Consider the following 27,431-nt stretch of genomic DNA (forward strand, 5'->3'; position numbering starts at 1 on the left):
GGTTGTTTGTCTCTGCCTCTCTTTCTCTCCCTGCAGTTCAAGAGCAGTCTCCTGCCAGTTTTTCCTTGGCAGAGGCCATTTACGACCCTTCACATCTGCATTTCCTTTTAGCTGGAGGATGTCCATTGTCTCCTTCCCCCAGCAGACCAAATTCTTCCCCCACCCTATAATCATCACATAAGTGTGATTTTCTAGTGGAGGGAAGCAGAAGGGAGAGGCCTTGCCTCTGTGGGGGAAGCTGTTATTCTGGTTTGGGTGGCTTTGGTCAGGCTTAAATTAAATGTTAATTCTGTTGCATTTTTTCTTGGTTTAAAAACAACTTGTGATTTCAAACTAACAGCTACAACATATGTTACTCTCAGTAACAGGTCATTTACAATGCAAACATTTGCTTTCAGCTTATACATTTTTAAAGTTAATCAGGCAGGCTTCTGACAGCTGTCATTCAGGCGGCCGAGGGTTCTGCACCCAGAATTTGACAGATTCCACAGAGTGGCAACTTTTTCTGTGAAAATCTATTTAAGCCTTCAGCTTTCCAGGACCTGGCAAGTTCACAATGATTTCTTAACTTAAGTGAATTGTAGCACCCATTAAGAATTATGGCGGTTTGAGGGTGTTTTGTACCTGCATTATTTCAAGCACCATTTTGGGGTTTCCTTCAGCAACGTACTGCTTTTTCCTTCAGTACTCCATTTTCACTTGTTGTGGAGCCTTGTGACATGTCTCAGGAGTGATATCTCTGTTCCACCACTAACAACCTGCGTGGTAGATTTGGCAGCCATCTTTTTGTGTTGCAAAGCGCAATTTTCAGCGGTTTTGGCACGCACAAGGGTTTTGCGGCCATTTTAGGATTTCTGGCACCATCAGAACACAGGGATGCCGCATGGCAGAGCAAAAGTGGGTCAAGACATCCCACAAAATTATTTTATTAATAATGAATTATAGTGTGAAATAATTATGCCATTTAAAGTTTTAAATATTCTTATTTTATCAGTATATGAAAAGAATTGGGTGCAAACAATACAGGTGTCACATTATAAACAGGCTCTGTTACTTTTACAAGGCTTGAGCAATTTTTCAGATTCTTACTTGTCTTACTGTGCGCTGTGGCCGCCGGCTTCCAAATGAAAAGGAAAATTCATTTTCATTTGGAAGCCGGGGCCACAGCGCACGTTTGGACTTATGAAGAATAGGACCATGATTGGACTGAAATGCTCTATGAGGAATCCACCATCTACCCTGAAATATTGTGAAAGAAAAAATCCCAAGAAAAACATCCATAAATGAATGACGGTATTAAGACCGAAGAAAGTTTCTTCAAATTTGGAAGCAGCATTGATTGCAAATGAAGGTATAGCGTTTGAAGGTTCCAAGAGTTGTGATTGAAAAAAGAGGAATGAAGGGTTGTCAGATCCCTGTCCAGAAGTTGTGTTTTGTTTTAAGGAGTTGGGGCTTACTTTTTGTATCTGTCCTGTTGAAGGCCTGATTCGAAATTGAGAGGAGCTCCCTTTTTAGCTGACCTCTAATTAAGATGCCGAAACACACAAGTGTTGACATGTTTTTTTGTTTGAAATACATTGCACTATAAACAAGAAGAGGTGTGAGAAGAGAAACATTGAGGCCAGAGATTTATCTGGCCATAGCGTGTTTTTGAAAAATAGGGTTGGCCAAATGAACGATCAAGGTGTTTGTACTATAAGAGAATGACCCAACAAATGTATTAATCAAACAAGTGAAAGTCGAGGCCAGGGCTTTGTGTCCATCAGTGAAAATAATTAGCCAAAAAAATAGAAAAAATGAATATGTGGAATAATGGCACACTTCACTAACCCCACTACTGAGTTTTGATGCAATTATTGATGTATATTGTGTGCAGTGGTTATACACCAGCTTCTGTATTAACAACATGCAAGTTTTCAGATGTATGTGTGTATAGTTTTGATATTTGAATAACATTTATTTTTGGTTATGACAGGCATAGTTTGCTCCAAAAGAATGTATGTGATGTGCGGTATGAGAATATTTGTCAAAGAATGAGAGAGGAACAATGGGCAAAAAACGGAGATACTGGTGTCTCTTATAGTAGCTTTATTTTGTGTGTTGTTCATATGCGGTAGAAAGACACACTTATGCGGTCCCCATCTGTTTTGGTGAATGTTTAGGGTCAGGTTGTGCATCCGTTTTACACTCTGTGGCACTTTCTTTTGTAGGCAGGTGGAGCACGGACATAGAAACACATTTCCATTTCCTCCTGACCCGTAATCTTCCACCAAAGAAACATAATAATTATAATTATATTAATTATTAATTATTAATTATTATGCATAATAGCCTAGTATCACCTTTCATGCTGGCATTAGAGCATAGGATTCCTATGCAATCCGCCCAGAGCCGTAGACAGGGTAGGCCCTGAGTGGGCAAGACCAACCCAAAATCAGTAAATGCCCACTCAACACTGCTGTGTGGACATTGTACAGATGTTAATGTACCTGCTGTGGACCCAATTACATTAGCTTCCGGAACCACTTGTTAGACAATCCTGGCTTCGCCTCTGAATTCGCCTGTTTTTAGCGCCTTCAAGGCGCAGGCTGTTTCGATGGGAACCAATTCTAAATGCATTCCAAAAACACACATTGAGGGAGGAATGTACAATTCTTTGCACTGTGAAGTGCAAACAAATATCAGTTAGTCCGCATATCGCAGGTTTAATAGAAAGGTTTTGCACTTTGTTGTGCAAGAGAGAAAACTTGCCTGGAGGTGATCAAAGTGCACATGAAAGCAAACGTTGGTGGTCGCCTCCATTCGGTCTACACAATACATTGCCGTGGGGGGCTGGAAAAGGGGAGAGATGATGCCTTCACTGTGAGAAATCCCTTTCTCGGGTAAAAACAGAACAAACACCGCAGTGGACTGCTTCTTCTCTTCTCAGGAATGTTTTGGTAGAAGTCGTTAAAAACGTCCTCCCCTATTTTACTGCATTTGCTATTTTAAGTTACGTTCAGAGAACCAAGAAATGAAAAAAACGTCCTGATACATATCTTTTTTTTTATTTTGATTTGATTGTGCCAGGCATGCACACACTTGCTGCAGTTGAGGGGATTCTGAAAAGAGAAGCTGACTGCACACATGTCTTTGTACAGGCAGTTTCATCCTACCAACTGTACCAACTGTAGAGAATTAGCTTTTTAACTGTCTTAGGGTATTTGTGAATGACTCACATAGTTTCTATAGAGTTCATACTATAATGCACTTAACAGGCTTCTTCAAGTCACAGTCCAAGGCTTATAGCACCCAACTTGTTTCTTGGCAATCTCCATAAGAGGGACCAAGCTCCGAGCCTGCTTCTTTGCAATCTCTTACCAGCAAGTTAAATGTCCATTTACACCGTGCACCGCTATCACCCAGGGGCAGTCGCCAGGTGCTCTTGTGGCTCTGCAAAAAAGGGGATGGGGAGGTTAGTGAGGAACGGATGAGAGGATAGGTGAACCAGGAGGAACTGGCATCTGTCGGTGGTGTTTTGCATGTGGGAGTTGGTGCGGGAGGCCTGTGCATTGCAACCACATGGGCAAGTCTCAGTGCCTCTCTGGTGTATGCTAATGTCTGTGTTGGTTTTAGTGTGGTGTTGGGGGGAGTTGTGGTTGTGCGCACTGGTTAGGTAGTGTCCATAAGCAGTGCAGCGTTGCGTGTGGCCGTAGCTGTAACACTATCTGGTGTCTTGTTGTGTACTTGCATTGTTGACAATTTTATGGACAATGTGGGGTGGTTCACTTTAGGTGTGCTTCAAGCATCTCAGATATGGTGGGTGTGAACATAGAGATGATTCTTGGTTTGTTTATGTGTGGTGTGACTAGACCAAGGTCTGGTGTAGTGACGCTGGTTATGTTGGAGGAGCAGCAAAGGGAAGTGGGTTACTAAGTCTGTCGGTTTGTTGGCTCCTCTGGTGTGACTCTTTGGTTGCTGCCTGATGGTATCTACCTAGGTTCTTGGTTGTGGTTTGTCGGCCCATCTCGCCACTTTTCTAGTTGTTTGTCTCTGATGTTATTGCTGCTGGTGTCCCTTTGCGGTTGTCATTGTCTGTTGAATACCCAGGTTTTGAGTTGTTTCCTGATGGTGATGTGGTCTTCTGTGGTTCTAACTTCCTTAGGCATGATATTTCAGAGGTTAGCAAATAGATGTGAGGTTTGTGGGCGGTGCATATTGCTTAGAATTTGATGCATTTTTTTACTGTTAACCAGTGTAGGCTTTTCAGTGGTGGTGTGATGTGGTCGCTTCTGTTTAGTCTTTATTGGATCCTAGCTGCCGCATTTTGCACCCTTTGGAGTTTCTTGGTGAGTCTTTCCAGCATTCCTACATAGAATTGTTTGCATAGTCACTTCTGGTGAGTATCAGCAATATGATTGGGAGAGTTATGCGAGGGAAGGAGAGGTAGAGGAGTACTCCTCTGAGTAGTCTCAGGACAGGTACCCTCTTACTTAGGGTACAAGTCATGGCTCGATATTCTACCCCTTCAACCATGGGTAACCTTTTGGGGGCAGTAGTAATCCCTTTTGGCACACATCGACCAGTTAGTATTTGTTCCTGTTTTCTTATGCTGTTTGGTCCCGCTGTGCTATTGTTACTTTCCAGCTTTCCAGCACTGAGTTGTACTCTGGGGCCAGAATCTTCTGTGCCAATGCAGGTGCATAGCTCCCAAGAAGATATTCAGGTCTTACTCTGGGTCGGGACTCACCCAGTATTAGAGATATTGCTTTTGCAGGTGGTAAGAATCCCTACCTACCTGGTCTCTCCGACTCTCTCTGATATAAACCACAGCAGACGTTTATGTCTCGCTCTCTCACAATCTGATCCTTGCCAGTGTCTGAGATATAGCCACCAGCAGGCTCTCGGGTTTCTTCCTCACTATGAGCACTTCAATTGTCTTAAATATAGCCCCTACAGGCAATTAGGTCTTCTCCCAATCTAGACTTTGCAAGTGTCTGAGCTATAGAACTAGCAGGCTCCTGGCCTTCCATTTAATCATGTCCCTTGCTGGACCTGGCTCCTTCTGCTTGGCTCCTTGTCCCCACTCTTTGCCTTCAGGTCTACAGCCCAATTTCTGCCACCAACTGCCCTTTCATATTTTCTGCATTAGTCTGATTGTTCACTAAAGTGTCTGAAATGACCTCCAACGAGAAGCAAAGTCCCAGAGACATTGGGGAAACTTAGGGTTTGAACCATATGAACTATCCGGTGCAGAAGATTGGCTGGTAGGAAACGAAACATGTGGGTGGGGGCCTGGTCCAACCACTACCAGGAAACAAGAAAGACCAACAAACATTTGACATACTGAAACAGATCTAGGGCCGGAGAGAACATTAAAAACTCTTTTGCTTGGGGGGGTCAGAAAACGCACCACCACAAGCAAACAAGAGGGTGAAATATGTTATTACTGAAATTAGTGTAGACTAGATTAAGACAGAGGAAATAATTGTTGTGAGATATCTTGATGAGCACCTGTTTATGTTTTTTCTTTGAACAATACGGACTTCGTCTTAGAGATAGCGATAGAAGAGGCATTCGTTCCTTTAATAAAATAACTTTGTTTTGCTTCAAACAATGTTTAGTGGTATGTTGTATTGGTCTATTGACAACTTGACATCCAGTTGTCTTTCAAAATGGCAGTAACCCTGGGCCTTTCCATTGCAAATGTAGACATACCTTTGCTAGGAGACCGGAAGTGATTTCACTATATACTTTAGGGCTCAGAAATTTAGAGCGCAAGTAGTTAATCCTGGTACTTCAATTCAAATTTCAGAAAAGGTTTTGAAAAATTGCCTGAGGAGAGAACCACTGAATCCTGGACGTTGGATTCTAAGTTATTTTTGTTTTCTAAGATCGACTGAACTGTGATGAAGCACAAATCAAGGAATGAAGCTCAAGTTGTGACATGACTTGTGGGAGAAATAGATACCTGTGGCCACGGAACAGACAGATATTACACTCCCAGACCATGAAACATACATTCTGAATAATAACATTTGAAACACTACTCTTTTCCTTGCTTTTGTCATCTTCTCATATCACCACAGAAATTCGGTTGAAATCCACTCACATTTTAAGCTTGCAGTATGTGAAACAGTTTTTCTCCACACTGTTCATGTGTTTCCTACAATGTCATAAAGTGCACAAGTGTACAATTTATTTTTTCATGCCACTAAAACTACTACGAGAGCGATTAAATGGTACTACGTTGTAGCAGAAAAAGTTTAAGCAAAAAGTAATTTGTTTCCCAGTTATGAAACACCATTGTAATGTCTCTTGCTATGTTTGAATGTTTTTTCGCACCCGGGGAAGTACTCTCTGCCAATCAGGTTGTTGGAAGGGCATGCAAGAATATATTTATTTATTTGTATTTATTTATCAGGCATTTATAATGCGGCCTACACAGAAAAAGGTGTTTCAAGGTGCAACAAGACAAAAGAGGGGTGTGGGGAGGGGCAGGGAAGAAGAAAAACAAAAAACAGTCCTACTAGGCCTTGGTCATTTGGATCATGCAAGTGCAGTAACAAGAGGTAAGGGGGAGAGAAAAGAGGGGGAAAGTGCCATACAGGTTGGAAAGAGCACATGGGTTATGTGAATGTGTCAAGCGAAGGCCAGATGGACTTGTGCAAGGGAAATGCACAGGGGATAGAAGATCCATGTGTTAAGTGCGAGGGATGGGCTGGAAGGGCTGATTTGGGTGCAGGCCCAGCCAGTCTAGTGCAGGGGCGGAGCCCGGAGGGCAAATGCATGTTAGGGTGTGGGGGGCTCAGGGGAGTCCAAGTGCAGGGTTAGACTGGTCAAGGAGGGCCTGGAGTCCTGTAAGAATCTGAAGGAACCAGGCAGCCAGTCAAAGAGAGGCAGAGGGGGTGATTAGCAGGGAAGGGGGAGATGGAAGTTTCAAAGAGAAAAAGAGGGTCTTGAGATGCTTCCGGAACTTAAGGAGATCTGGCTCAAGTCTGAGAGGGTCAGGGAGGCCATTCCAGAAGGAGGCACCTGTGGTGGATAGCGATCTAGCCCCCACTCTCTCCTTGGAAAAGCATTTGATCTGCAGAGAGCTAGAAGACCGAAGGCCTCTAGCAGAGAGGTATTTAGGGAGAGAGATTTGGATGTAGTGGGGTGTGATGCCCCAGAAAGCCTTTTGGATGATGCAGAGAGTCTTGAACTTGATCCTTGCAGCAACTAGCAGCCAGTGGATAGATGTTAGCGCTGGAGAGATGCGGTCCCTGAGGCTTGAAGCCAAGGAAGAGTCTTGCAGTCCTATTCTGGATTAGTTGAATGGGTTACAGGGTGGAGTTAGGCAGGTTGAGGAAGAGACTGTTGCAGTAGTCCAGCCTGAAGAGGACCAGAGCACTGGAGACATTGAGTTTCTGGGGGAAGGTGAGGAGGAAAGGGAGAATGCCTCTGAGGAGGTGCAGCTGAAAGAGGGACTTCTTGGCAAGGTCTGTTATGTGAAGAGAGAAGATGACACCAAGGTTTCTTGCATCACAGGAGGGTTAGGGGAGAGGGGCCTTTGGAGGGTGGTCAGAGTGTGGGAGTGAAGGAGGGAGCTGGGGTCCCAATGAGAAGGATCTCAGTCCTACTGTCATTAAGGCATAGATCATTAGCAGTGCAACATGCCTGAATTTGCACGCAGTCATTAATGAGAGAGGAAGACGATGAGGCAGTGAATGGAAGCTTGAAGGAGAGCTGCTTGTCATCCACATTACACTGGAAGTTAGGAGAGAAGGCGGAGATCAAATGGGCAAGAGGAGCAAGGTAGATGTTGAAAAGTCATAGTTAGTGGATGGAGCCCAGAGGGACACCAGAGGTGGAGAGTGAGACGGAGGAGAGAAAAGGGCCCAGTTGAACCTGGGAAGGTCGATCGGAGAGGAAGGAGGTCAATCAGTTCAGAGACAGTTCTGGGATGCCAAGGGTATTACATAGCCTATTTGTAAGGGTGTTATGATTGACCTAAGAAGAAGGATAAGGACAGAAGTAGAGTTGTAATCGAGTTAAGAGAGCAAGTCTTCATGGGTTTTCAGGGGTTCAGTTTCTGTGCCTCTGGCTGCTCTGAAGCCAGACTGCTGATCGTTGAGACAACCAACAGAATCAGTGTGGTGTATAAACTGGGAGATGACCAGCATATCCAAGAGTTTTCCCAGGAAGGTGGTAATGGAGATAGGGAGGTAGTGAGCTGGACAGGAGTGGTCGGGAGACGGATTTTTGAGAAGAGAGTGCACAAGGGAATGCTTGAGGAGAAGCGGGAAGGATCCAGTGACAAAGAAGTGATTACAGAAGTCAGTCAAGGCTGGAGCCAGGGAGGAATGTTGTCATTGATAGTTCTGCAGGAGCAGGGCAGCACCTGATTGGATGAGACTTTCATAGAGCAGACTTGTCTAGAGACCTCTGATGATATGGGAGAGAAAGAGGAGAGAAGGAGGGAAGGGGAAAAGGGTGTCAAGTGAGGCTTGAGAGCGGGAGAGGGAGAAGGGAGTGGTGTAGAGGAGAGTGCAGACAGGATGTCCTGAGTTTTAGTAATGAAGTGAGAGGCCAGTGCAGTGCAGAGGGCCAGGGAAGGCAGAGGAGAGATGGAGACTGCAGTAGTATTGGTAAGTTCCTTGCAGATTCTGAAAAGTTCTGCCATGTTGTTAATGGCCTCGGAGATGCAGGCTTGGATAAAGGCCCTCTTCTTTGAGCGGATAAATAGTTTGTATTGCCTTTGGTGCAGGCGGCATGCCAGTCTGTCAGAAGATGTGCTCGAAGCCTGGGGCTTCCGCTCAGTAGCTCTTGCGTTTCAGAGAAGCCAGGTCAGAGTCATACCAGGTGTTGCACTTGGAAGCAGGCTTCATGTGGATCCTCATGACAGGGGCAAGGATATCCAGTGTTGGAGATGGAGATTCGAAGGTTAGTAACTGCTGTGTCAGTGTGAAAGTCAGTGGCAAGAGTGGGAGGGGGAATGCAGGTGGCAGCAAAAGCAGCAGCTGACACTCACTTCATTGGTCAAATGGAAGTTAAATAGTTATATAGTGTGTATCGCCCCTGCTCTTTCCAGCGACACAAGGCCGTTCCCGGGGTGGCCCATCTTGATTGTGGGGAGGCAACAGGGAAACTCTTCATGTTGCCTCCCCATGTCCCCACCCCCCTCTAATCCCCAACTTACCTGCTGGACCAGAACTTTGATCTCCAGTCCTGGCTCTTCTCTCGCCGTGGCTGCTGTTTGTCCAATGGCGGCAGGCATCTTTTTTTTCTTTTCATGGGAGATTGGGTTTACGCAATAGTGCAGAGCCCATCGCCCAAGAAAAAAAGAACTATTTGCACCACATGCAAATCCAGGTTGTGCAAATAGCAATCACTCCCAAGCCTGAAGCATACAGCCTTTAATGGGCGGCGGCCCTTTCCAAGGGCCTCACTTTACTTGGGCCCGCCTAGGCTCAGGCTGGCAGTCCGTTACCGACCATGTAAGCCCCTGGGGCATGAATGCTACATTAACTATAAAATTATCATGTACATAATAAACGTATAGGTATACACACATGTTTTGTGTAACTGAAAACACATTGGAACCCATTTTATTACACCTCGTAAATTGACAGCGGGGAGCCGTTACGGGTACACTTCAACGTAAACGGATTTCTGCTGAAGGTTTTTTGTCATTTTCACGTCTGAACATGGGTACAAAGTATCCCTATGGGGTCCGCCTCCATAGGGACATCAGCATTTGGACCTGCATGAAAAGGCCTACGGACACAAATGCTGGAGGATTTGTATAGTTGAGAGGAAGGGAGCGATGGGAATTCAAGTTGCGATCCACCCCTTCTCGCTTCCTTACAAATTAGCGCAATTGGGGTGCACTGTTAATTGAAAGCACTATGCAGGACTTTCAGCCTTTCAATTAACAGTGCACTGGACAGAAAATGACCCCCACCGAATAAAGAGTTTCCAAATTTGCAATAAACCCTTTTATTTCACCCTGTATATGTTGCATTGTTTGGCTTAACAATGAAGTATTCTGAAGGTCAACTTTTCCTTTACAACATTAATGAAAATCAAATGCGATCCCTATATCAAATGTTTTCAAATAAGTACACATAGAAGACACACTGATGATCAAATATCATAGGTTGGAGAAAGTACTGAACAAAAGATTTGAATTATCAAGAAAGAATTATATTATGAGGGTGTGCACAAAATAAAATAGTTTAATAATTCACAATTTGAAAGTTTGGAGCATTGTGGGATGAAGAAATGTTTTACAAGGTGTTATTTTGGGGAAATTGTTCTGTTAGAAGGGGTTTTAAATGCATTGATGAGTTAATTATGTGGGCAATCATTAACAAGGTGATCAAGTGAAGGAAGTGATGGAAAAGACAAAGAATGGAGTTTAAAGGAAGTTGGGGATTATTGCCATTAGATTCTGAAAGGAAATACCTTTTGGTTGCTTCAATAGAAGGATCATTTTCGAATACTCTGAAAGTTACAGCAAACATAAACAAGTTACTAGAACATACTCTCAAGACATAGATCAAAGATGGCAGTCACTGTACAAAATGAAAGATCACACAATTAAAAGGGTTTGAGTAGTTGTTTTACATATCTCTTTCAGCATTTACCAATCATGTCATATTCTGTTCGCTATTGTTAATTTAGTATAGTAGTAGAGCAACTTACACCAGGGTAAGCATCCTCCAATTTGAAGAGATGATCAAAGATAGGGTTAAAAAACCTTCTTGAAAGACATTTTTAAAGTCATAGCCTGAATGGGGATCCGTAGGAGTGTTGAGTAAATAAATTAGACTGACAAATGCACAAATGTTTTTTTTCAGGTATCAAGTATTGTTAAAATGTATGGGGAAAAGGTAGAGAAAATAATTCAAGATAAAGAATCCTTATGAATTTAAAAAGGGTTGGGTACCAATGTTTGGTGGGGGTTTGGTTAGAAGGCAGGAAATTGGGTGATGGTCTACATCATTAAGTGGGAGTGAAGGGGGTCATAGTGGCTGTGAGAAATCAACAGGTAAAAGGGGTAAGAGAGGAAGGGGAATGAGCAATCGCTAGACAATTGGATTGGTGGATGTCTCCACAATAGGTCAATAATTAAAAATAGGTATCAGTGTTAATTACAGCAAAATGGCTATTATTTATTAATAAATGTAGGCTAACATTTGGATGATACTTTTTTTCCTCAATTATTTGTATATACTGACCACTCTCACTCTCGAATTCCAGACTAGCCTTCACATCATCCCCCTGCTCACCTGTGCAGACCCTATGCCACTTGACTGAAGAAATTCTAACCAAAGCTTTAGATTCTTCCCTTGCTTTCGGCTACATTCCAGCTATTCTCAAGCAGGCTTTAGTGATTCTTTAATTAATATAATCCATGGCTGCATGTGTCAGTCTTTTCTAACTACCAACCTATTTTCTTACTTCCTTTCCTCATGAAAGAGGCCATCCACAGCGTAGATTTTACTTAGAAGCCCAACATATTTTGGTTGCCTTTCATTTGGGTTTCCGTCCCCTTGTGGGTACGGAATCGGTCCTGGTTTCGGTGATGGACGACCTGACTTTAATAAACGTTCAAGGCGGCATTGCAGGACTTATTTTATTTGAGCTGTCTTCTGCCTTTGTTACCATTGACCATGCCATCCTATTGACTAGTGTTAAAGTATATTGCACATAATACTGCTTGATAACGAAAATTGGCATAAGCGCAATGCATCGCACTGAAAATTGCATTTGAATGAACCTGAATAAGTATGACTACGCCGCCATTTTAGAATCATCCGCCATTTTGATTAACTCCTGTTTCTGTCTCATGTTAAACTTTGTGTTTTCAGCTTCAGCAGAAAAAAATGAACTTTGTAGTGTGTCAACGTAGATAAACATGTTGAGGCTGCTGAAAGTGGATTGTTCAGCCTGCACTAAGAAACCTTGGAGCTAAACTAGAGTTGAACTGAACAGTAATTTAGATGTCGTTTGTATCAATAGCGTCATGCTCGTGCAAACATTGAATAAAATGTTGAATAGCTGAAACCATGTGCCTTTGCAGAAATCTGTGTGTACGTTCCTTGAAACTGGATTAACTTTAAGCTTGAAAACAAATGTTACCATGTATCGTATGTGCAGAAAAACATGTCAAGTATTTGAGGAAAACATTGAACAATGTATAGTTGTTTGAATCTGCATAAGCTAGGTGAACTGTCTACGAACCCTTAATGAATATGAAACTCGAAGATGGGCTGGATGATGTAACCGGGACTGTGGAAAAGGTATATAAACTTGTGTCTTTATATTGTCCAGCACTCACCCCCTCACGTTTGCTGCTGGTACACACTGCGAGGTGTTGAGAGCCATATAGCTATCTGACCAATAAACTGTACATGTACTTTTGAACTCATGACTGGCGTATTTCATTTTTTGTGGTTTTAAGCCTCAATATTTCTTTTTATCTTTCAGATGGCGCCCGAATAGGGACCCTCCAGATTGATGTCACATCGCTAGACGACAACGAGGCTACCGGACGGGGATCCGAGTGTGACGAGGGCCCCTGCAAAGTGAGACGTCATTCCTCCGCAGTACTGCACGACCCGATCCCTGGATGGTGAGCATCGTTTAGGAGGACATCTTGAAGAGGGTCCCCATATCGAGGCCTGTTTATCGAAATCCCCAACCACGACGATCCTTTGAAATCCGATCGGACCCTTAGTACTTAGAAATCAGGTGAGTCATGCCCTGATTCCTAAAAATCCTGATATTGGTTGTAGCTTTGTAATTGCAAATACAAACAACACCAGGTAATACCAGTGCTCTGATATGCCTGGGAAATTGTCACCCGGTTTCCGGATATTATTCTGCAGAGATAGACAATCTTTGGGACAAGGCCAACCGGTGCACCCAATGGGTCACCAGCTTATTTGATGTATTGTAAGTTCGGCCTAGGAGTTATCGTATTTAATGATATTTGGCACAGACAAACTAGACATGTTTCTGAACTTCAGTGGACAGTTTTTGTCAATTTTGAAATTGCCCACCTAGAAGATTTAGAATCCGTATTGTTGAGGAAAAAGGCTAGGCCTGCAGCATTTGATGCAGTTAAAGATTGGAGAAAGGAAGCTATGCGGCAACTCAAAAGTAAAGAAAAGCATGCTAGTAGACACATGATAAATGCTGAGAAAGCACTATTGCATGATCAGCAGAAACAGTCAGAATCTATTAGGGGTATGGGTAAGGCTTTCCAACTTGATGTGCAAAAGATATATCCATCTCAGGATTTTCATACATCAGATGAGTTAATTAATAAATTGTTGAATGAACGTAGAACTGTTTCAACTGCACCACCTACTTATGTGCCTCCTCCCATTGTAGTCCTTCCTATTCCCATTGTTGTTTCCCTTCCTATTGTTGTTCCTCCTCCTGTACCTCCACCCTTACCGGCAGTTGCCGTCCCCTTAATTCTGTCTGCACCACCAGCGGTATTGCCTCTGCTACCTATTGACTCTTTACCAGGTAGTTCTACTTCATCCTATACTGGTTGAAGGGGCGCGAGCTGATTCAAGAATAGTGACCCGTGGTACAGTGTCTAAAAACAGAAAAAGAGAATTATATTCATGTGCTAAAAAGTATATCGAAGAGGGCGAAGAATCATCTGTTCTAGTTGCGATTTCTGATCAAAGGGGTATCCCTGAACAGACTATTTTGATAGAACCGATGGGAACGCATTTAGCTGATATATGGAGTGATTTGACGGACATGAATGTCCCACAGGGGTTGAGGGATTTGAATGTCCTAGCCCGTACAGGGACACTGCGGAGAAAGTATATGAGCATGTAGAGAAGGTATTTGAGTTTAAGAGGGAGCTAGATCAGTTACAGAAAGATGAAATGGAGGGTAATGGACAGGAAGCATCATATGTGCAGAAACTATTTCTTCCTCCATTGAAATCAACAAGTGAAGAAATGCGCATTTGCACAAGAGACGCTCTTAGATGGATTTCGGATGTTTCAATTTCTCCCATTGAAGTGTATGACACGTTTAGTCAGTATGATCTGGCAGTGCAAAGGAACGTGTTACAGGTGATGGTAGAGTATATACAAGATGAGTTTATGAAGAGAAAGGTTTGTTGTCCTGCAGATTTGATGGTCATTTATAAGAGAGCATTTTCGCCCAATACTGCTTTGACTACTTGGTCGCTTGATTTAGCTTTGTTGCTTACTGGCGTTCAGATTTGCCTACTTTACAATTGCCGATGAGGGAGGTTCCTCTGACATTTGTTCCAAAAGTAGAAATTACAGCTAATGCTGCAGCAGAAACACCGGCTACTACTAAGTAGCTTGTACACCTTTTTTTAAATTGTAAATTGTCAATCATGAAATGTTTGTGGTAAAATGTGCTACTTGAAGTTGCTATCCTCAGCAGTTTGCATACTTGCACCAGAACACATCGACAGCAGAAATGTTGCTGTTAGCCTTGCATGCTGGACAAGGTCCCCTAATATCCCTGCTTACTTGGGGCCCAAGGAGATCTGTACAGCACACACTCTAGTCTGGCAGACTCTCTGGTACGCCAGGCATCTTTGCCAGTTGCATAATGCATTTAAACAGTATCTTTAAATGCCCAATTTGAACTTTTAGGAATTGATACAGGTACATTGCACTGCTGACTGAGCTTGGTATCTTTGAGGAAAATGCAAGGTTAGCTATTAGAGGGAAACTAACCCATTATGTCTAGTGGGAGTGGCATTTCAAAGGGATAATCAAAGGCAAATCTATCAACTTAACAGGCAAGCCGTATTGTATCCACATGTAAGGAATTGCCAACGAGTGACAGAAACACACAGTGAAAGATGGAGATATTGAATGTAAAATGTACATTGGAATTGACATAGGAATCAAACCATTATGAAAGATGTATGTGTTGCCTTACATATATTAGTGTTTCTATTAATAGCTTCTTCCTTTATAGTGGGAGTATTTAGGGCCTGATTCTCAAAAACGTTTTATAATGGCACAATCCCATTGTAAACGCTCTGTGAATGAGGACCTTAGTGTATCTTATGTGCTGTAACGCGCATACAAGATGTCGTGTGAACCCCCATTTGAATCATCACATAAGGCAGCAATTCATGCATTATTCAAATCTGCAATTTACACGATCAGTCATGCTGAAATAATCTTGTATTCCTTAATAAAGCCTCTTTAGTGAAAGTGTACTCTTTTGTTTAGTTCTTTGTGGTTAGCTAGCACTGAATGCATGGATCATGTTAAGGAAATCACTGTAAAACTGTTATTCCTCATGAGGTATGTGGTTCGTGAATGACGACTCATTGATCCGGAAGCTCTCTGTGAGTTTGTCCTGAACTCATTGGCACCAAATACCTGAGCCATTTTCGTGGATAGGATGAAGGTTCTCTAAAATATTTGCTTGCCTGTTACCAGTAGTGCCGTATTGGAGAGTTTGTCCAGCCCTGTAGTCCAGCATGGTAGTCAGCGGAAAAAGTGGAGTACTACATTTCACAATCTACCAGTTCTCAAGTAATCCATGAAATCAGTTGCAAAGTCCCCACCCTCAAACTCTGCTATGAGTTCTATAGTCATCTGTGAAGGCATTGTGCTGCTCATGTAGCTGGTCCACAATATGCAAAGTAGAGTTCCAATGGACCGCCACTGAGGTCTGCAGGTTTTACTGTGGCAATGCGTGACCAACAGTGCATTTTTGGTATCCAAACCCGGCTGAAATAGGAGCTGATCTTATGGGCTATAGTGAGCATTTCTTTCACAGATCACAAATGATAATAAAGCATGTGACCGTGAGGTGAAGGACATGGGAAAACAAGGGAACGGGCCTTGAAATGCCAGTTCATTTGGTACATTGACTACTTCAACAAAGACCAAACGCAAAAGACGAGGGTTTAGATACGGTGCTTCAACCTTTTCCCAGATGTCTCTATCGAACGTCTTACATGCACAGCCTTAACTCGTGCCAAATTGCACATACCTGCTGACCCCCTGAATTAATGCCAGCCAGAAGTGATTGGCTTTTCCCATTAGGCACGTGGATCCACAAGAGAGAAGGGCAGGTGCTCCATTGCTAACATTATCTCCAGGTTAGCACTGTCTGTAATGGAGCTTGTGATATTTCTTGGCTACAATCATATGCTTCCATAGCACAGGTCTGGTGCAATGGACGATCACTGCTAAGAGTCACTGTGGTACAGAGGGGTAGAGCTTGATATCTCACTTTCAAGCACTGATGAGCATGACGTATGTTTTGGGGTAATGTTGTGGACTGATGAAGGTATGCCGCTTCTCTGATGGTATGCTCATGGGTGCACCTCAGATTTGTTTACCTCTTCCCGTGTCTGCGCATGGTGCCACTGCATATTGAACCACATAGATGCACCCACGTTGGTACCTAGATGCCTTCAAAACACTGATTTCTGGCACAGTGTGCACATGCCTAGATTCCGTTGCTATTTGTTCTCAGTAAAGTACTGCCACATTGTTTACTTTCACAGTGGACTAGCACACATACTGGGGTCATGCGGGTGTGATGGTGCAGGTTCTGGTTTGTAGTCCATAAACCAATTTGAGGAGTGTTTTGATCTGTGAATGGAAGCATGTTTCTCAAAGTGATTGCATACACATGCGGACACGCATCAATTAATAGTAGAGCCTCTACATCTGTGGTATCCTTATTTTCTTTCTTCTCAGTATTGCTGGTTTCCAACAGCAATCCTTGTTCTCAATTCGATTCTGATGGAGCACAATCGTTTTCTTGAACATCATCTGTTTCATCATCATTACTATTTGACCCAATGGATTGGGGCAGCAGAAATAGAGACTTGGTATTTTCAACCTGCTCTCACTGGACAAGTACTCCTTATGTTGTTTTTCTGTGATCTTCAGTAGATCAGAACTGCACAGTTCCCCTTCTGCCCCTGAGCGAGTGGATGGAATTGATGTGCAGGTTGCTTTCTCAGTCTTGGTGGATGTTCATTATAATGGTGAAATACCACTAAATTATTTCTTATACTGGCAAATGTGTACCTGAGTAACTAGTGACAGGATGAGTTGGATGATGCCTTAACATGACCACGTGCAACTTTGGCCTCCCCAGTGCACACAGCAAGTGCTGTTGGTGGAGTGAGAATACTGCAAACAGCATGTCTCCCTTGCTTTTCACCCATTAGGATGCTGACATGTTGTTCAAAATGTGTGTCACCTGCCTTCCGGAATCTGTGCTGCTCCCTCCTAATACTATAAGGTGAGCATGACTTCTCCCACAAGGTGCCCTCAAAGATTTCCAAGTCCTGCTCCTCCTCCAAGGTGTCACACAACATCACATGTCACTGACTGGTAGGTCACCCGCCTCTCTGAATCTCTGATGCTTGCCTCCAGAAAAATCAGGTGAGCATGACACTCCACAACAGCCCTTAGGGTTTCATGGTCATCCCCTCTCCTCAAATCGCTACTGCTTTCCTCCCAAAATATCTGTTGACAGCACACTTTTGTTGTTCGCCGTCTCCAAATCACTGAATCTGCCGCAATGTAATGGATAAGCAAAACCAACCCTAAATCACACTCTCTGACTGGGTCCAGTCACTGAATACCTCTCCCTACTCTTCCTCTTACAGGTAATCTAATTGCAATGTAAATATCCTAATCCTTCCTCCAGCAACAGCCTCCTACCTATCTGACAGCTTACTTAGAAACCACATGCCCTTCTTTAGGGCATGTGATTAACCTTTGGATGAAGTTTGTAAACAGTTTGCCCAACGGGTTAATCCTTGATGAATCACCCAAAATCTGGGTGATTTAAGCTTATTGCAGAAAGGTTTATCCATGCTCACTAAACAAGAACTCAGGTCTACCTGTTCTGGTAGTCCCTTGCCTAGATGTGTTATCAAAAGAGTGCACAATTGACAGACATTTTGTCTTTAATTTGTTTCCCCTCTTTGGACATGACTGGATGTGTCACCTTCTAGCACATAATAAGATGTCAAGTGATTTGCAAATCATCTTAAACACGAGTCCCTACGGTTGGACAATGGGAGATCCATAGAGCACCTAAAGCCGTTGATGATGCTCACGCTAATGCTTGGTGTACACCTTATCTCCTCTGAGAATACGACCTATCATTACCAATCTTGTTGCAGCAGTGCTCGACGGAGGCTTGGTGGGTGTTGGGGGCTAGAAGGTGTGATTTTCAGGTGCAGACATGATGATGATGTCTTGGGAAGCAAGTTGTGTAGAATTCGGAACACACGTGTTGCCCAATCACATTGAAGATGTTCTCACAGAAGCCTTTGCTGAATGGCAAATTTGCCCTAACGGGCTTTCCCAACATATTGCAAACATGTTCTTATTTTACAGCTGGTCTTCATCCTCTTATATATAAAGAAATCCAATAGTTGTCTTCTAAAACCATGCCACAATCGTGCAAGATTACTTCGGTGTTTTTTTTTCTTCAGTTCTCTGTATCTGAACACATGCCAACACTACAATTTGATTCCTAAACGAACAAAGGAAACAGAAGGAAATCTTGCAAAGATGCCAACTTGCCAGAGAATGTTTGTGGGAGACATATTATATGCAATGTCTACAATCCACAAAGCATTTTACGAAATTAAACAACATGTGTCAGGGTTGTTGAGTCTACAGTATTCACATGCACTGTGGTTCTTTGCCTGGATCTGTGATTTTTGTAAGCATTAAGCTAGAAATAATTGTGACAGGGTCAGAGGCTTCATCCTTTTATGGGGGACAGAAACTCTTTTCGACCTGGGGTAGGCGGCCTACCCAGGCGTATGCCAGATTCGATCTTACCCCAGAGTTGGTGTGAGGGATTGGGAGGGTGCCAGTCCCTGAACCCCTTGCATGTACCTTAACTGTTAACACTAAAACCACTGCCGATTAGCCAATCCCTTGCACTCACATTCTGGCCAGAGTTCTCTGTGATTTATTTCGGAACTACAAGGCCCACTATGCAACGTGAGAGCCCAGTGGACCGTCGATGGCCCTGATAGAGAATCTGACAATCCGGTGCCGGTCAAACCCAGACAAAAGAATCATAACTTAACACTGATCACAGGCAGCAGAACACAGAACCAACAGCAAGTTAGACACACGAGACTGTTTGAAATGCATCCCATGGGAAGGGGCGGGGCTAAGAGGGATCTATATAGCTGTAGCTGTGCACTGTGATGACCAAACCTTGGGCAAAAGAACAGGTTAAGATTGGAGCCACATAGTCAGGTAGGGTGCATACCCAACAGAGGGGAAGGGGAAGGACAGAAAAAGGAAGCCACGGATATAAAAGACCCATAGGAGCAAGACGCAGCGAAAGGTGTAAGGTCACAAGTTACGGGACGGGCTGAGAGATCGGATGGAGTATGGAAGGTGAAGCAGAATCATAAACAGAAATGTGAGAAGGTATGTGAGAGTGAGTGGTAGTAGAGAAAGGTGCAAGGGGTAGTATAGGGGTGGGGCAAGAGTGTAGAGGGGGAAGAATTGTGGAGGGGAAGGCTGGAGGTAGGAGAGAGTAGTCAGTGGAGGAGGGAAGTGGCAGCAACAAAATGGGGAGGAGTGTGAAAAGATTGAAGGGATAGTTTATGAGAGAGGAGATGAGGGACGAGAGAAAAGAAGAGAGGGGAGGAGTGAGAAGACCCGAGGGAATAAGAGGTGAGAAGACACACTGTGAGAGAAGGAGGGAGATAACAGAGAGGACATAGGATGCAAAGCAAGTAGGAAGGAAGGTGGCACAAGATCAGGGAGAAGAGTGGAAGAGGGTCATAGGGATAGATTGAAAGAGAGAGTATTTGAGACAAAGCAGGCGCCATCTTAAACATCACTGATGCCATCGCTATGGGAATACTAGATTAGGGAGCTCTTAGGAAGTCCCACATGGCATTAGATAGATAAAGGCTTTGGCCTTTAGCTCCTCTCAGACAGGGAGGTTGACAGGCTATATTAGGCAGCAGAGGTTACCGATCTCTAGGTTTGACCCTAACCTTGGGTGATATGGAACACTGGGTTAGGATGGAGGGATCCCATGGGAGGATGTGGGACCCGCCAGAGAAACATATTGGTTGGACTTGTTTGCAGTCTCAAAAAACCATGTGAAGTCAATTTAAACGATTTATCAATAAAAACCCTTGAACCATCTATCAGACTATTTGTGACATAATATAACAAACATTATTACTTAAAAAATGTAACTTTACATTGCCATATCACTAAATAGCACAACTATCTTTTGCAGTCCAAATTATCAGAGGATCTTTCTTCAACTGTGTCCCTCAATTAGCTAAAAGAACAAGTAGTGCTACTGTTTAATTTACTTATTTGTTCCATTTCACAGAACTAGAAGAATCAAATGAAACGTTTGTTTATTTTATTCAGTACACGTTGCCTGCCATCATCTTTCGGTTCAAAGTCTCCAAATGCACCATTATTTTCCAATATTATGAATTCTTGTGTCGACATTTTATTTAGTTAGGGTCCATTTTAATATGCACACGTAGCATCTCTATTTCATGTTTTAATTGTAATGGGTTTCTAAGCGCGAACCGGGATAGAACCTGTGTTGCTCAGCGTTGTCCCTGAGCTATCCACCCAAGACAGAATGTACACACAATAGTGTCCGATGAAATCGTTCTCTTATCAACATCACATATTTCAGAGTTCCGGGCGATTACTGATTCTACACAGTAGTTAACCACAAGTCTCAATGCTTGAACATGTTAAATGAGGCAAAGAGCTGCTCAGTTTATTCACAACTATTAATGGGAACATCTTTCCAAAACCAGCCCTGTTTCAGCTGAAAGATGGCTCATGGGGTTTTCACTGTTGCGAAATGGGGTTTCTAATGGGATTTCTTACTATCTGTCATGGGAATGTAATTACCTAGTCTGGCTATGCGCTGAACTTCTCATGTGTTGTCATTTTCTGAACCTGATGTTCCCGATCTGGCCCGCACATCTCGTCACACTAAGCCCCTCAGAGGCATCTGTGATCCAGTGCCCGCTTGCTCATCCATGCCAAGGCGCCAAGTCTAAGCCATGCCCCTGGCTGTCTGGCTCTGAGGTGTGAGTGTTCGCTAAACTTCGATTATTTTAACAATAAGCCTAGAGTGCAACTTCGAACGCATCCCCGCTGGCTAACGCTATGGCTTTCTGTGAACTGCACGTTTATGGGAGCCAACTCAGCACGCATTCCTCCTCAACGGTAGCACACCAGAGCGCCAGGGCACCACTCCGGTGGTGATACTGCGAGGCACAAACATCCTTTAACATTAACTGCGAACAGATCATCTATTATGTAGTTAAATACATGATTTTTATTCATGTTTCCCAAATATGTAACTAGCATTGGTTCATACACAATGTGGAAACATAAGGTAATATTAATTGTCCATGCATGTTTGGTCTATGATTCTGACTCCCAATTATATTCATGAATTGCGAAATGCTACAATCAATGCATTTCTCAAATGAAAGTGAGATCAGTGGCTTTAAAATAAAAAAAAAAACATTAAATAGGAATTTGACAAGTAGATATATTGGCCACTATTTACTTTGAGTAGTGTTTGCTTGAGTTTAGGATAGACCATATTGTCTCTGTCTCAGAAGGATAGCTCAGGGGCAACATGCTTGCCTTGGAAGCAAGACAACAGGGAGCAACACAGGTTCAATCCCTGGGTCTGCGCTTTGAAACCTCTTATAAATAACCCATCATATCATATGTCACTGGCATACTGCCTCCAAGGCGAGTGCCAGAGGGCTCTGCATGTCTGTTATGACCATGAATTGCACGGGTAGAATGGCAGTTATCTACGAACCTCCGGGATACATGTTGGAAGCAATTGTTTCTGAATCCTGCAGAGACCTATTGCAATGGTGCATTCTGGTCCTTGTTGCCTGTGCCAGTGTGTGATCAGGAACAACAGGCTTATACCCTGTCACTCCTTTGTTTGTTTTAACTAATTCACACAATAAGTAAATACATAAATACTCTGCCACTCCACAAGAAACCTTGTTCTTGCCAATATGCTGCCCTGGTGGATTCAAGACCCAGACCTCCGGTCGTTGCAGTCTTTTCTTCTTCAAGCCATGGGAAGGCCACATTCAGTAGCCTCACATTTCATCTCTGAGTCTTTTCCGTGTATGCACGTTGCGGTCTATTCGTGCGGGAGATCGTTTGTTTATCCACAACCTCTGTCATCTGTATGGTTTGCGATCAGACCCTGATGTTGGCACTCATGTGTCATGATGTCGCGTTGGTGGCAGATGTGCTAAAGCGCCCAAGGTCAAGTCTCTCAGTGGAAGGGCAGGGGGGACATTTTGCTAAAGGTTAGCAGCTAAAGGAATGTTGAGGCATTTCCTGCATTTTTAGTGCTTCTCTTGTGTTCTCAGTTAATCTGGAATGTTGTAGAAATGTCTGTGCGCATAATGCTCAGTGAAGTGCCCTTTTTTTATTTCTCCTGAGCCTCTTCTGACTACACGTCCCACGATGCAAAACAAAGGAGGCCTAGACTGACATCTTGCACATGGAATGACTAGGTTGGCATGTATGAATTTCAGCCAACCGCTTTCCCATTCAACTTGTGTAAGTGTGCTTGCGCACCCCCGGTCCAATTCCAACATTTTCCATTCGATAGGAACTGAGGTTCTTAAAAACGTGGCACCTCCCAAATATTTTCCTATCACCTACTCACATGAAAATAATCATGAAAAATAATAATACACTTTAGCAAGGTGTCTGAAACAGTACACGTGAAGATGAATTGTAATGTCATCTGTCATTACTTTGAATATCGGTCTGTATTCAGCTCAGTCTCTGGCCAGCTGAAATTCCCAGCAGAACAGAACCACGCGTGGGTCAGTAAAAATAGTGAATAGGTAGAACCGAAGAATATGATGAACAAACATTAAGAGCAATATAATATATTCAAAAAGAATATGGATCTATTAATTTCAGGACGACGGTCAATTTCAGAAATATTGTACAAGACTTTTTTTTTTACCACATCGCAAGAGAGCCATCATGCCACCAACAGCTGGATCCTTCATCCACCACGGACATTTACTGTAATGTTACACTGAAGATGTAAGTTTTAAATGGTTTTTGTTACCCTTAACCAATATATGACACATTGACAGAATCAAAAGAAAAATCAAGGGTAGACTTAGTTGAACAAGTTGAAGTTAAGGTTGGCATTCCCCATTGATTGACGTGATTAAAGGGTTATATGTTCTTACACCGGCCGTTTTTCTTTCCAATGAGTTTTTTTCGACTGTTTATTGCCCAACAATCTCATCGAATTTTTTTGGGGAGTGTTCCACCAATCCTCCGTCCCCTATTGTTTACTACCTATTCCAACCCCCCTATCACTTATATCCCCTTACCCCCATCCCATATTTTTCGATGAGTTTTAACAGAAAACAACTGTTGGAAAAAACTCATTGGAATAAACGGGTGATGTAACAACGTTGTACCCTAACAACGGTTTAAAGCTGCTATGCAAGTGAACAACTCATATTCCAAAACAATGGATCTAACAACCCTCAAAACCCAAACAAATCTGCTCTATAGAAAAAACATCTTCATATACAATCGACAACATAATGTTGACTATTTGCATTATCAATTACTTCTGAGGATCACTATAAAACAGTGAACAGACAGGAGAATGAAGGGCCAAGGATAGGTACAAGAACATACCAGTGCACCAAGGAGGCAAAGGAAATTGCGCTGGTGGGACAGAGACCAGGACCCAGGGAAGCAAGGTGCTGAAGGCAGTGGGATTTCAATGGCTGAACATGATTAGGGTTTTTGTTGAGCACAGATCTAGCTTCTGGAAGCAACACAGCGCTTTAACAGTCATAGGGGACAGAGAGGGAAGCAGCAGCACAAGGGACTAGGAAGCAAACAAAGGCGAATGGGGAGGGTTGGCAAGGTGGCAGCAAGAGATCTACAAGCAACCAGGGAAGGCAACTGGGGCGGGGGCAGATCACTCAGTCTTGGGTTAGGTGGGGAAAGTAGCTGATGTCCTACCTGCCTACTACTAAGCACAGATCCAGCCTGTAAACTTAATTTCAGTCCAGAGGGACATGGTGAAGGCATCCCAACCATTCGCAAGCAACATAAAGATGGTGCCAAAATAGGAGAGAGGTCAAGAAAGACACCCCTTTCCTAAAGACTGTGAGTAGTGGGGCAATGCCCTGAGGACTTCCCGTGGGGGGCAAGACGTGAGCCATTGGTAAACATTCTCTCATTAGGTTTGCCTCCTGTGTAATCATCTCCCAACAAATTGCCCTTCGATCAATCACAGCAGTCATTTACCTAGGCTTCACTCTTCCCCAGCTGCAGTAATGACAGAGATAGTAAGAACAAACTGTCTGGTTTGTTGTCATACAGCTTATTGAGCATTTAAAAGAAAATTGCAAACAGCTGCACATAATCTGAAATAGTAGGAACATCAGGTGTTTGACTGTAGAATGATATCTTAATCAAAAATAAACATTTTAACAAGCAAATCACCACAGTTGATTTTCGAAACAAATGAATGCATCCAACACCCAACACATATACATGGTCACTGCTCAATTATGCCCAATACGTTTCCAACATAATCAGTGAAATATTACCATTATAGTATTAGAAAGAGTCGTCAATAGTGTCTTTTATGATGTGGCTGTGATTATGGAAGATCTGTTCAATGAGAGCAAGTCTTTATGAAATATGGTGAGAATGCCGCATGCTTGTCTGGGGAGGGTGCACAAGATATTTTGGAGTGTGCCAAATCATTTACAGGCACACCCAAAAATGGTATTCATTTATGAAGCATTCCTTTTTCTACCGCCTGTGACAAAGCTCCCTGCCAAAACTTGGGCACTGACAGCGGCTGGTTTAAGGGATTGTGTGCCAACAAGGTAGCAGATGCTGGACCTGGAGGAGGCATACAGGGGATTCCTAGACCATTCCCACTGAGGGCCTGCCCCGAGGCTGGGGCGGTCCCAGGAATACTCCCACACCGGAAGAGACATCTACAGATTAGGAGGGAGGGGAAGACTAGGGATTCCAGATTCAGGCCCCCATCCAGCTAAAATATGAAATTAATAATTACTAGGTTGATATGTCCCATATGAAATATTATTGCCATAAATACATGATTTAGTTGAGTTAAGGAAACAAACGTGCATCATAGAAGCCACATTATATCAGGAAAATAAAGCTTTTGAAAAGGCTAACCAAACACTCATTAGACACACAATCTTGAATATTGTCTGTCACATCACTAAGTAGGCAAAGTCAGTTGTCCCTACTAAATGGATTGATGATCATGGTCTCATTTTGTTTCTGGTGCAGCCTCAGGAACTGCCGGAAGAGAGCAATCCGTATTCACAATGAGATGCTGTTACCACGCATTGTTAGTAATCTAGAATGAAAGTTCATCAACTCCTTGGAAGAATATAACAATCAAACTTATGAGCTGGAAGAGGAAAGTTCACAGTTGATGCAGAATGACTATGCACAATGTTTAATCTGTTTGTAACCTATTGAAATTGTGATTATAAATCAAATAGAAAATCAACACAAACCAACACTAAGCACACTGGCGTGCGCTAATAAAGATGGGTAGTTACTTGAAGAAGAACAATGAGACCCGGGAGGAGGTATAAAGGGGGACAAAAAGGATGGAATAAAGATAAATGATTAAATTACAGGAATGTGTGGGTATGAGGCGGAGTTGAAAAGTAAACCAAAGGTTGTGCTTCAAAGCACAAAAGGGGTGAATGCTGAAACTGGTGGCGTTTAACATTTACTCTGTTGATGTACATGAGCCTCAGATGGCCGAGACCATCAGCCATCATTGTGGCAATGAGGTGAAACCACAGCCATTATAGATGTCGCAGAATGAATAGAGATTGTTTTGCAAGTGCACAAGTGTCCATAAAGCTGTGTGAGGATGAAGTAAGCTACTGTCGGAGGCACAGGTATGCCTACCTTCAGACCCCTCCAGAACATTAACCACATGAACATTGAGTTTGCCCTTTTGGTACCATTAGGTACAATGCAAAGTTCCTGAAAAGGAAGTGGTCTGTGTCACGTGGGTCGACAAAGTAGAATGGCATCAAGCTTGGATGGTCTTTTGAATCCATGCCCCAGGGAAGTCCATTGTTAATGTAAGAGTTTAAATATAGCGTACTATCTTTTCTGTATGAGGTTCCTTGTGAACAACTGTATAAGAACCCTAAGGTTCCTATGCTCAATTGCCACTTTGTTGGGGGGATACTATGCTGGTTTCCAGACCCATTTCTGCACAGCTATATGGAAATAAACCTTGTATCCACCTTTGCTTCCAATTTCCCTGGTGGATTATTTGATGATGAGCTGCGGGTTTCTGCAGGAGTATTGTTGTAAATCGTCACCCCATCATGAAATGAAGAAGACATGACAGAGTAATCAATTTGGACAAGCCTTCATATATTGAGACGGAGTGATAGATCCTTTTTGTCGATTCTCTCTTTTCCTAAGCAGCCATAAAATGTTCAGTACAAGATTGTAGGGTGCATAATAAAAGGAAGCAACATATACATGTGGGAAAAGAGGCAGACCGGAAAATAGTCCACTAAAAGCTGGTGAATGAATACAATTGAGTATAAGTACACAACAAGAGATAAGACTAAATATCATTTTTGAAATGTACAATATTATTAATGGTATATTTCACCCTACTTTACCCAAATGTAACACTGTGGTGTGGTCAACAGCATCCTTCACAACTGTTCTGAAATCAGATCTATGTTATTCATTTCTGACTTTTATCATGTTTTATAAAAGGCACAATCTGCATCAATGTTGTCTTTACTGATGCTGTATTTACTTGAATTATATCATAGAAGAAAGGGAATGTCTCCCTCTATTCTCTAATTGTATGCTTCTGTAATGGTGAGCTAGACCTTTTAGTACCAATCATGATATTATGCTGGTTATCTACATGTCTGTGAATCTGACGAAGCATTAGATATTCGGCACTAATGGATGTGGATTTTGGCAAGGCAAGGTGTTAATACTGCTATTCAGGACTCCCAACGGTTCAGAGTAATAATAATAATAATAATAATTAGGCTTTTATATAGCGCTACAAACCCTCAGGTATCCGAGCGCTGCTTATTATTACCCACGGTGTGTGGTGCTCATTTATCGACCTCGGAAGGATGAAAGGCTGAGTTTGGCCCCGCCGGGATTCGAACCTGCGTTAACAGGCTCTGCACGGGTGTCAAAGCGAGCGCTCTTCTCGCTGTGCCACTTGACCGTGCACTGTGCACTGTGAAGCTGTAGATTATAAAATATTGTGAAGCCTCCCATAGGATTGTTAGGTTATGTTATGTTATGTTAGAGGTTCTTATACCGCACACTGTTGCCACT

The 27,431-nt window shown here is 42.9% G+C and overlaps 1 protein-coding gene across 4 annotated transcripts in view; it reads right to left on the reverse strand.

Moving 5' to 3' along the window:
* The window catches only part of ABCC9 (ATP binding cassette subfamily C member 9), a 1,387,936-nt gene that overhangs the window by 683,932 nt on the left and 676,573 nt on the right, over window positions 1–27,431 (reverse strand). For 3 of the 4 annotated variants that reach the window (XM_069628445.1, XM_069628446.1, XM_069628444.1), the window contains exon 18: window positions 10,429–10,467. The exons of the other annotated variant lie outside the window; for it this stretch is intronic. In XM_069628445.1, coding sequence (XP_069484546.1) covers window positions 10,429–10,467 — 39 coding nt within the window. The remainder of the gene's footprint in view (window positions 1–10,428; window positions 10,468–27,431) is intronic. 4 annotated transcript variants of the gene reach the window in all.

Source organism: Ambystoma mexicanum, chromosome 12 (assembly GCF_040938575.1).
Source record: "Ambystoma mexicanum isolate Mex_15411 chromosome 12, UKY_AmexF1_1, whole genome shotgun sequence".
NCBI lineage: Eukaryota > Metazoa > Chordata > Amphibia > Caudata > Ambystomatidae > Ambystoma > Ambystoma mexicanum.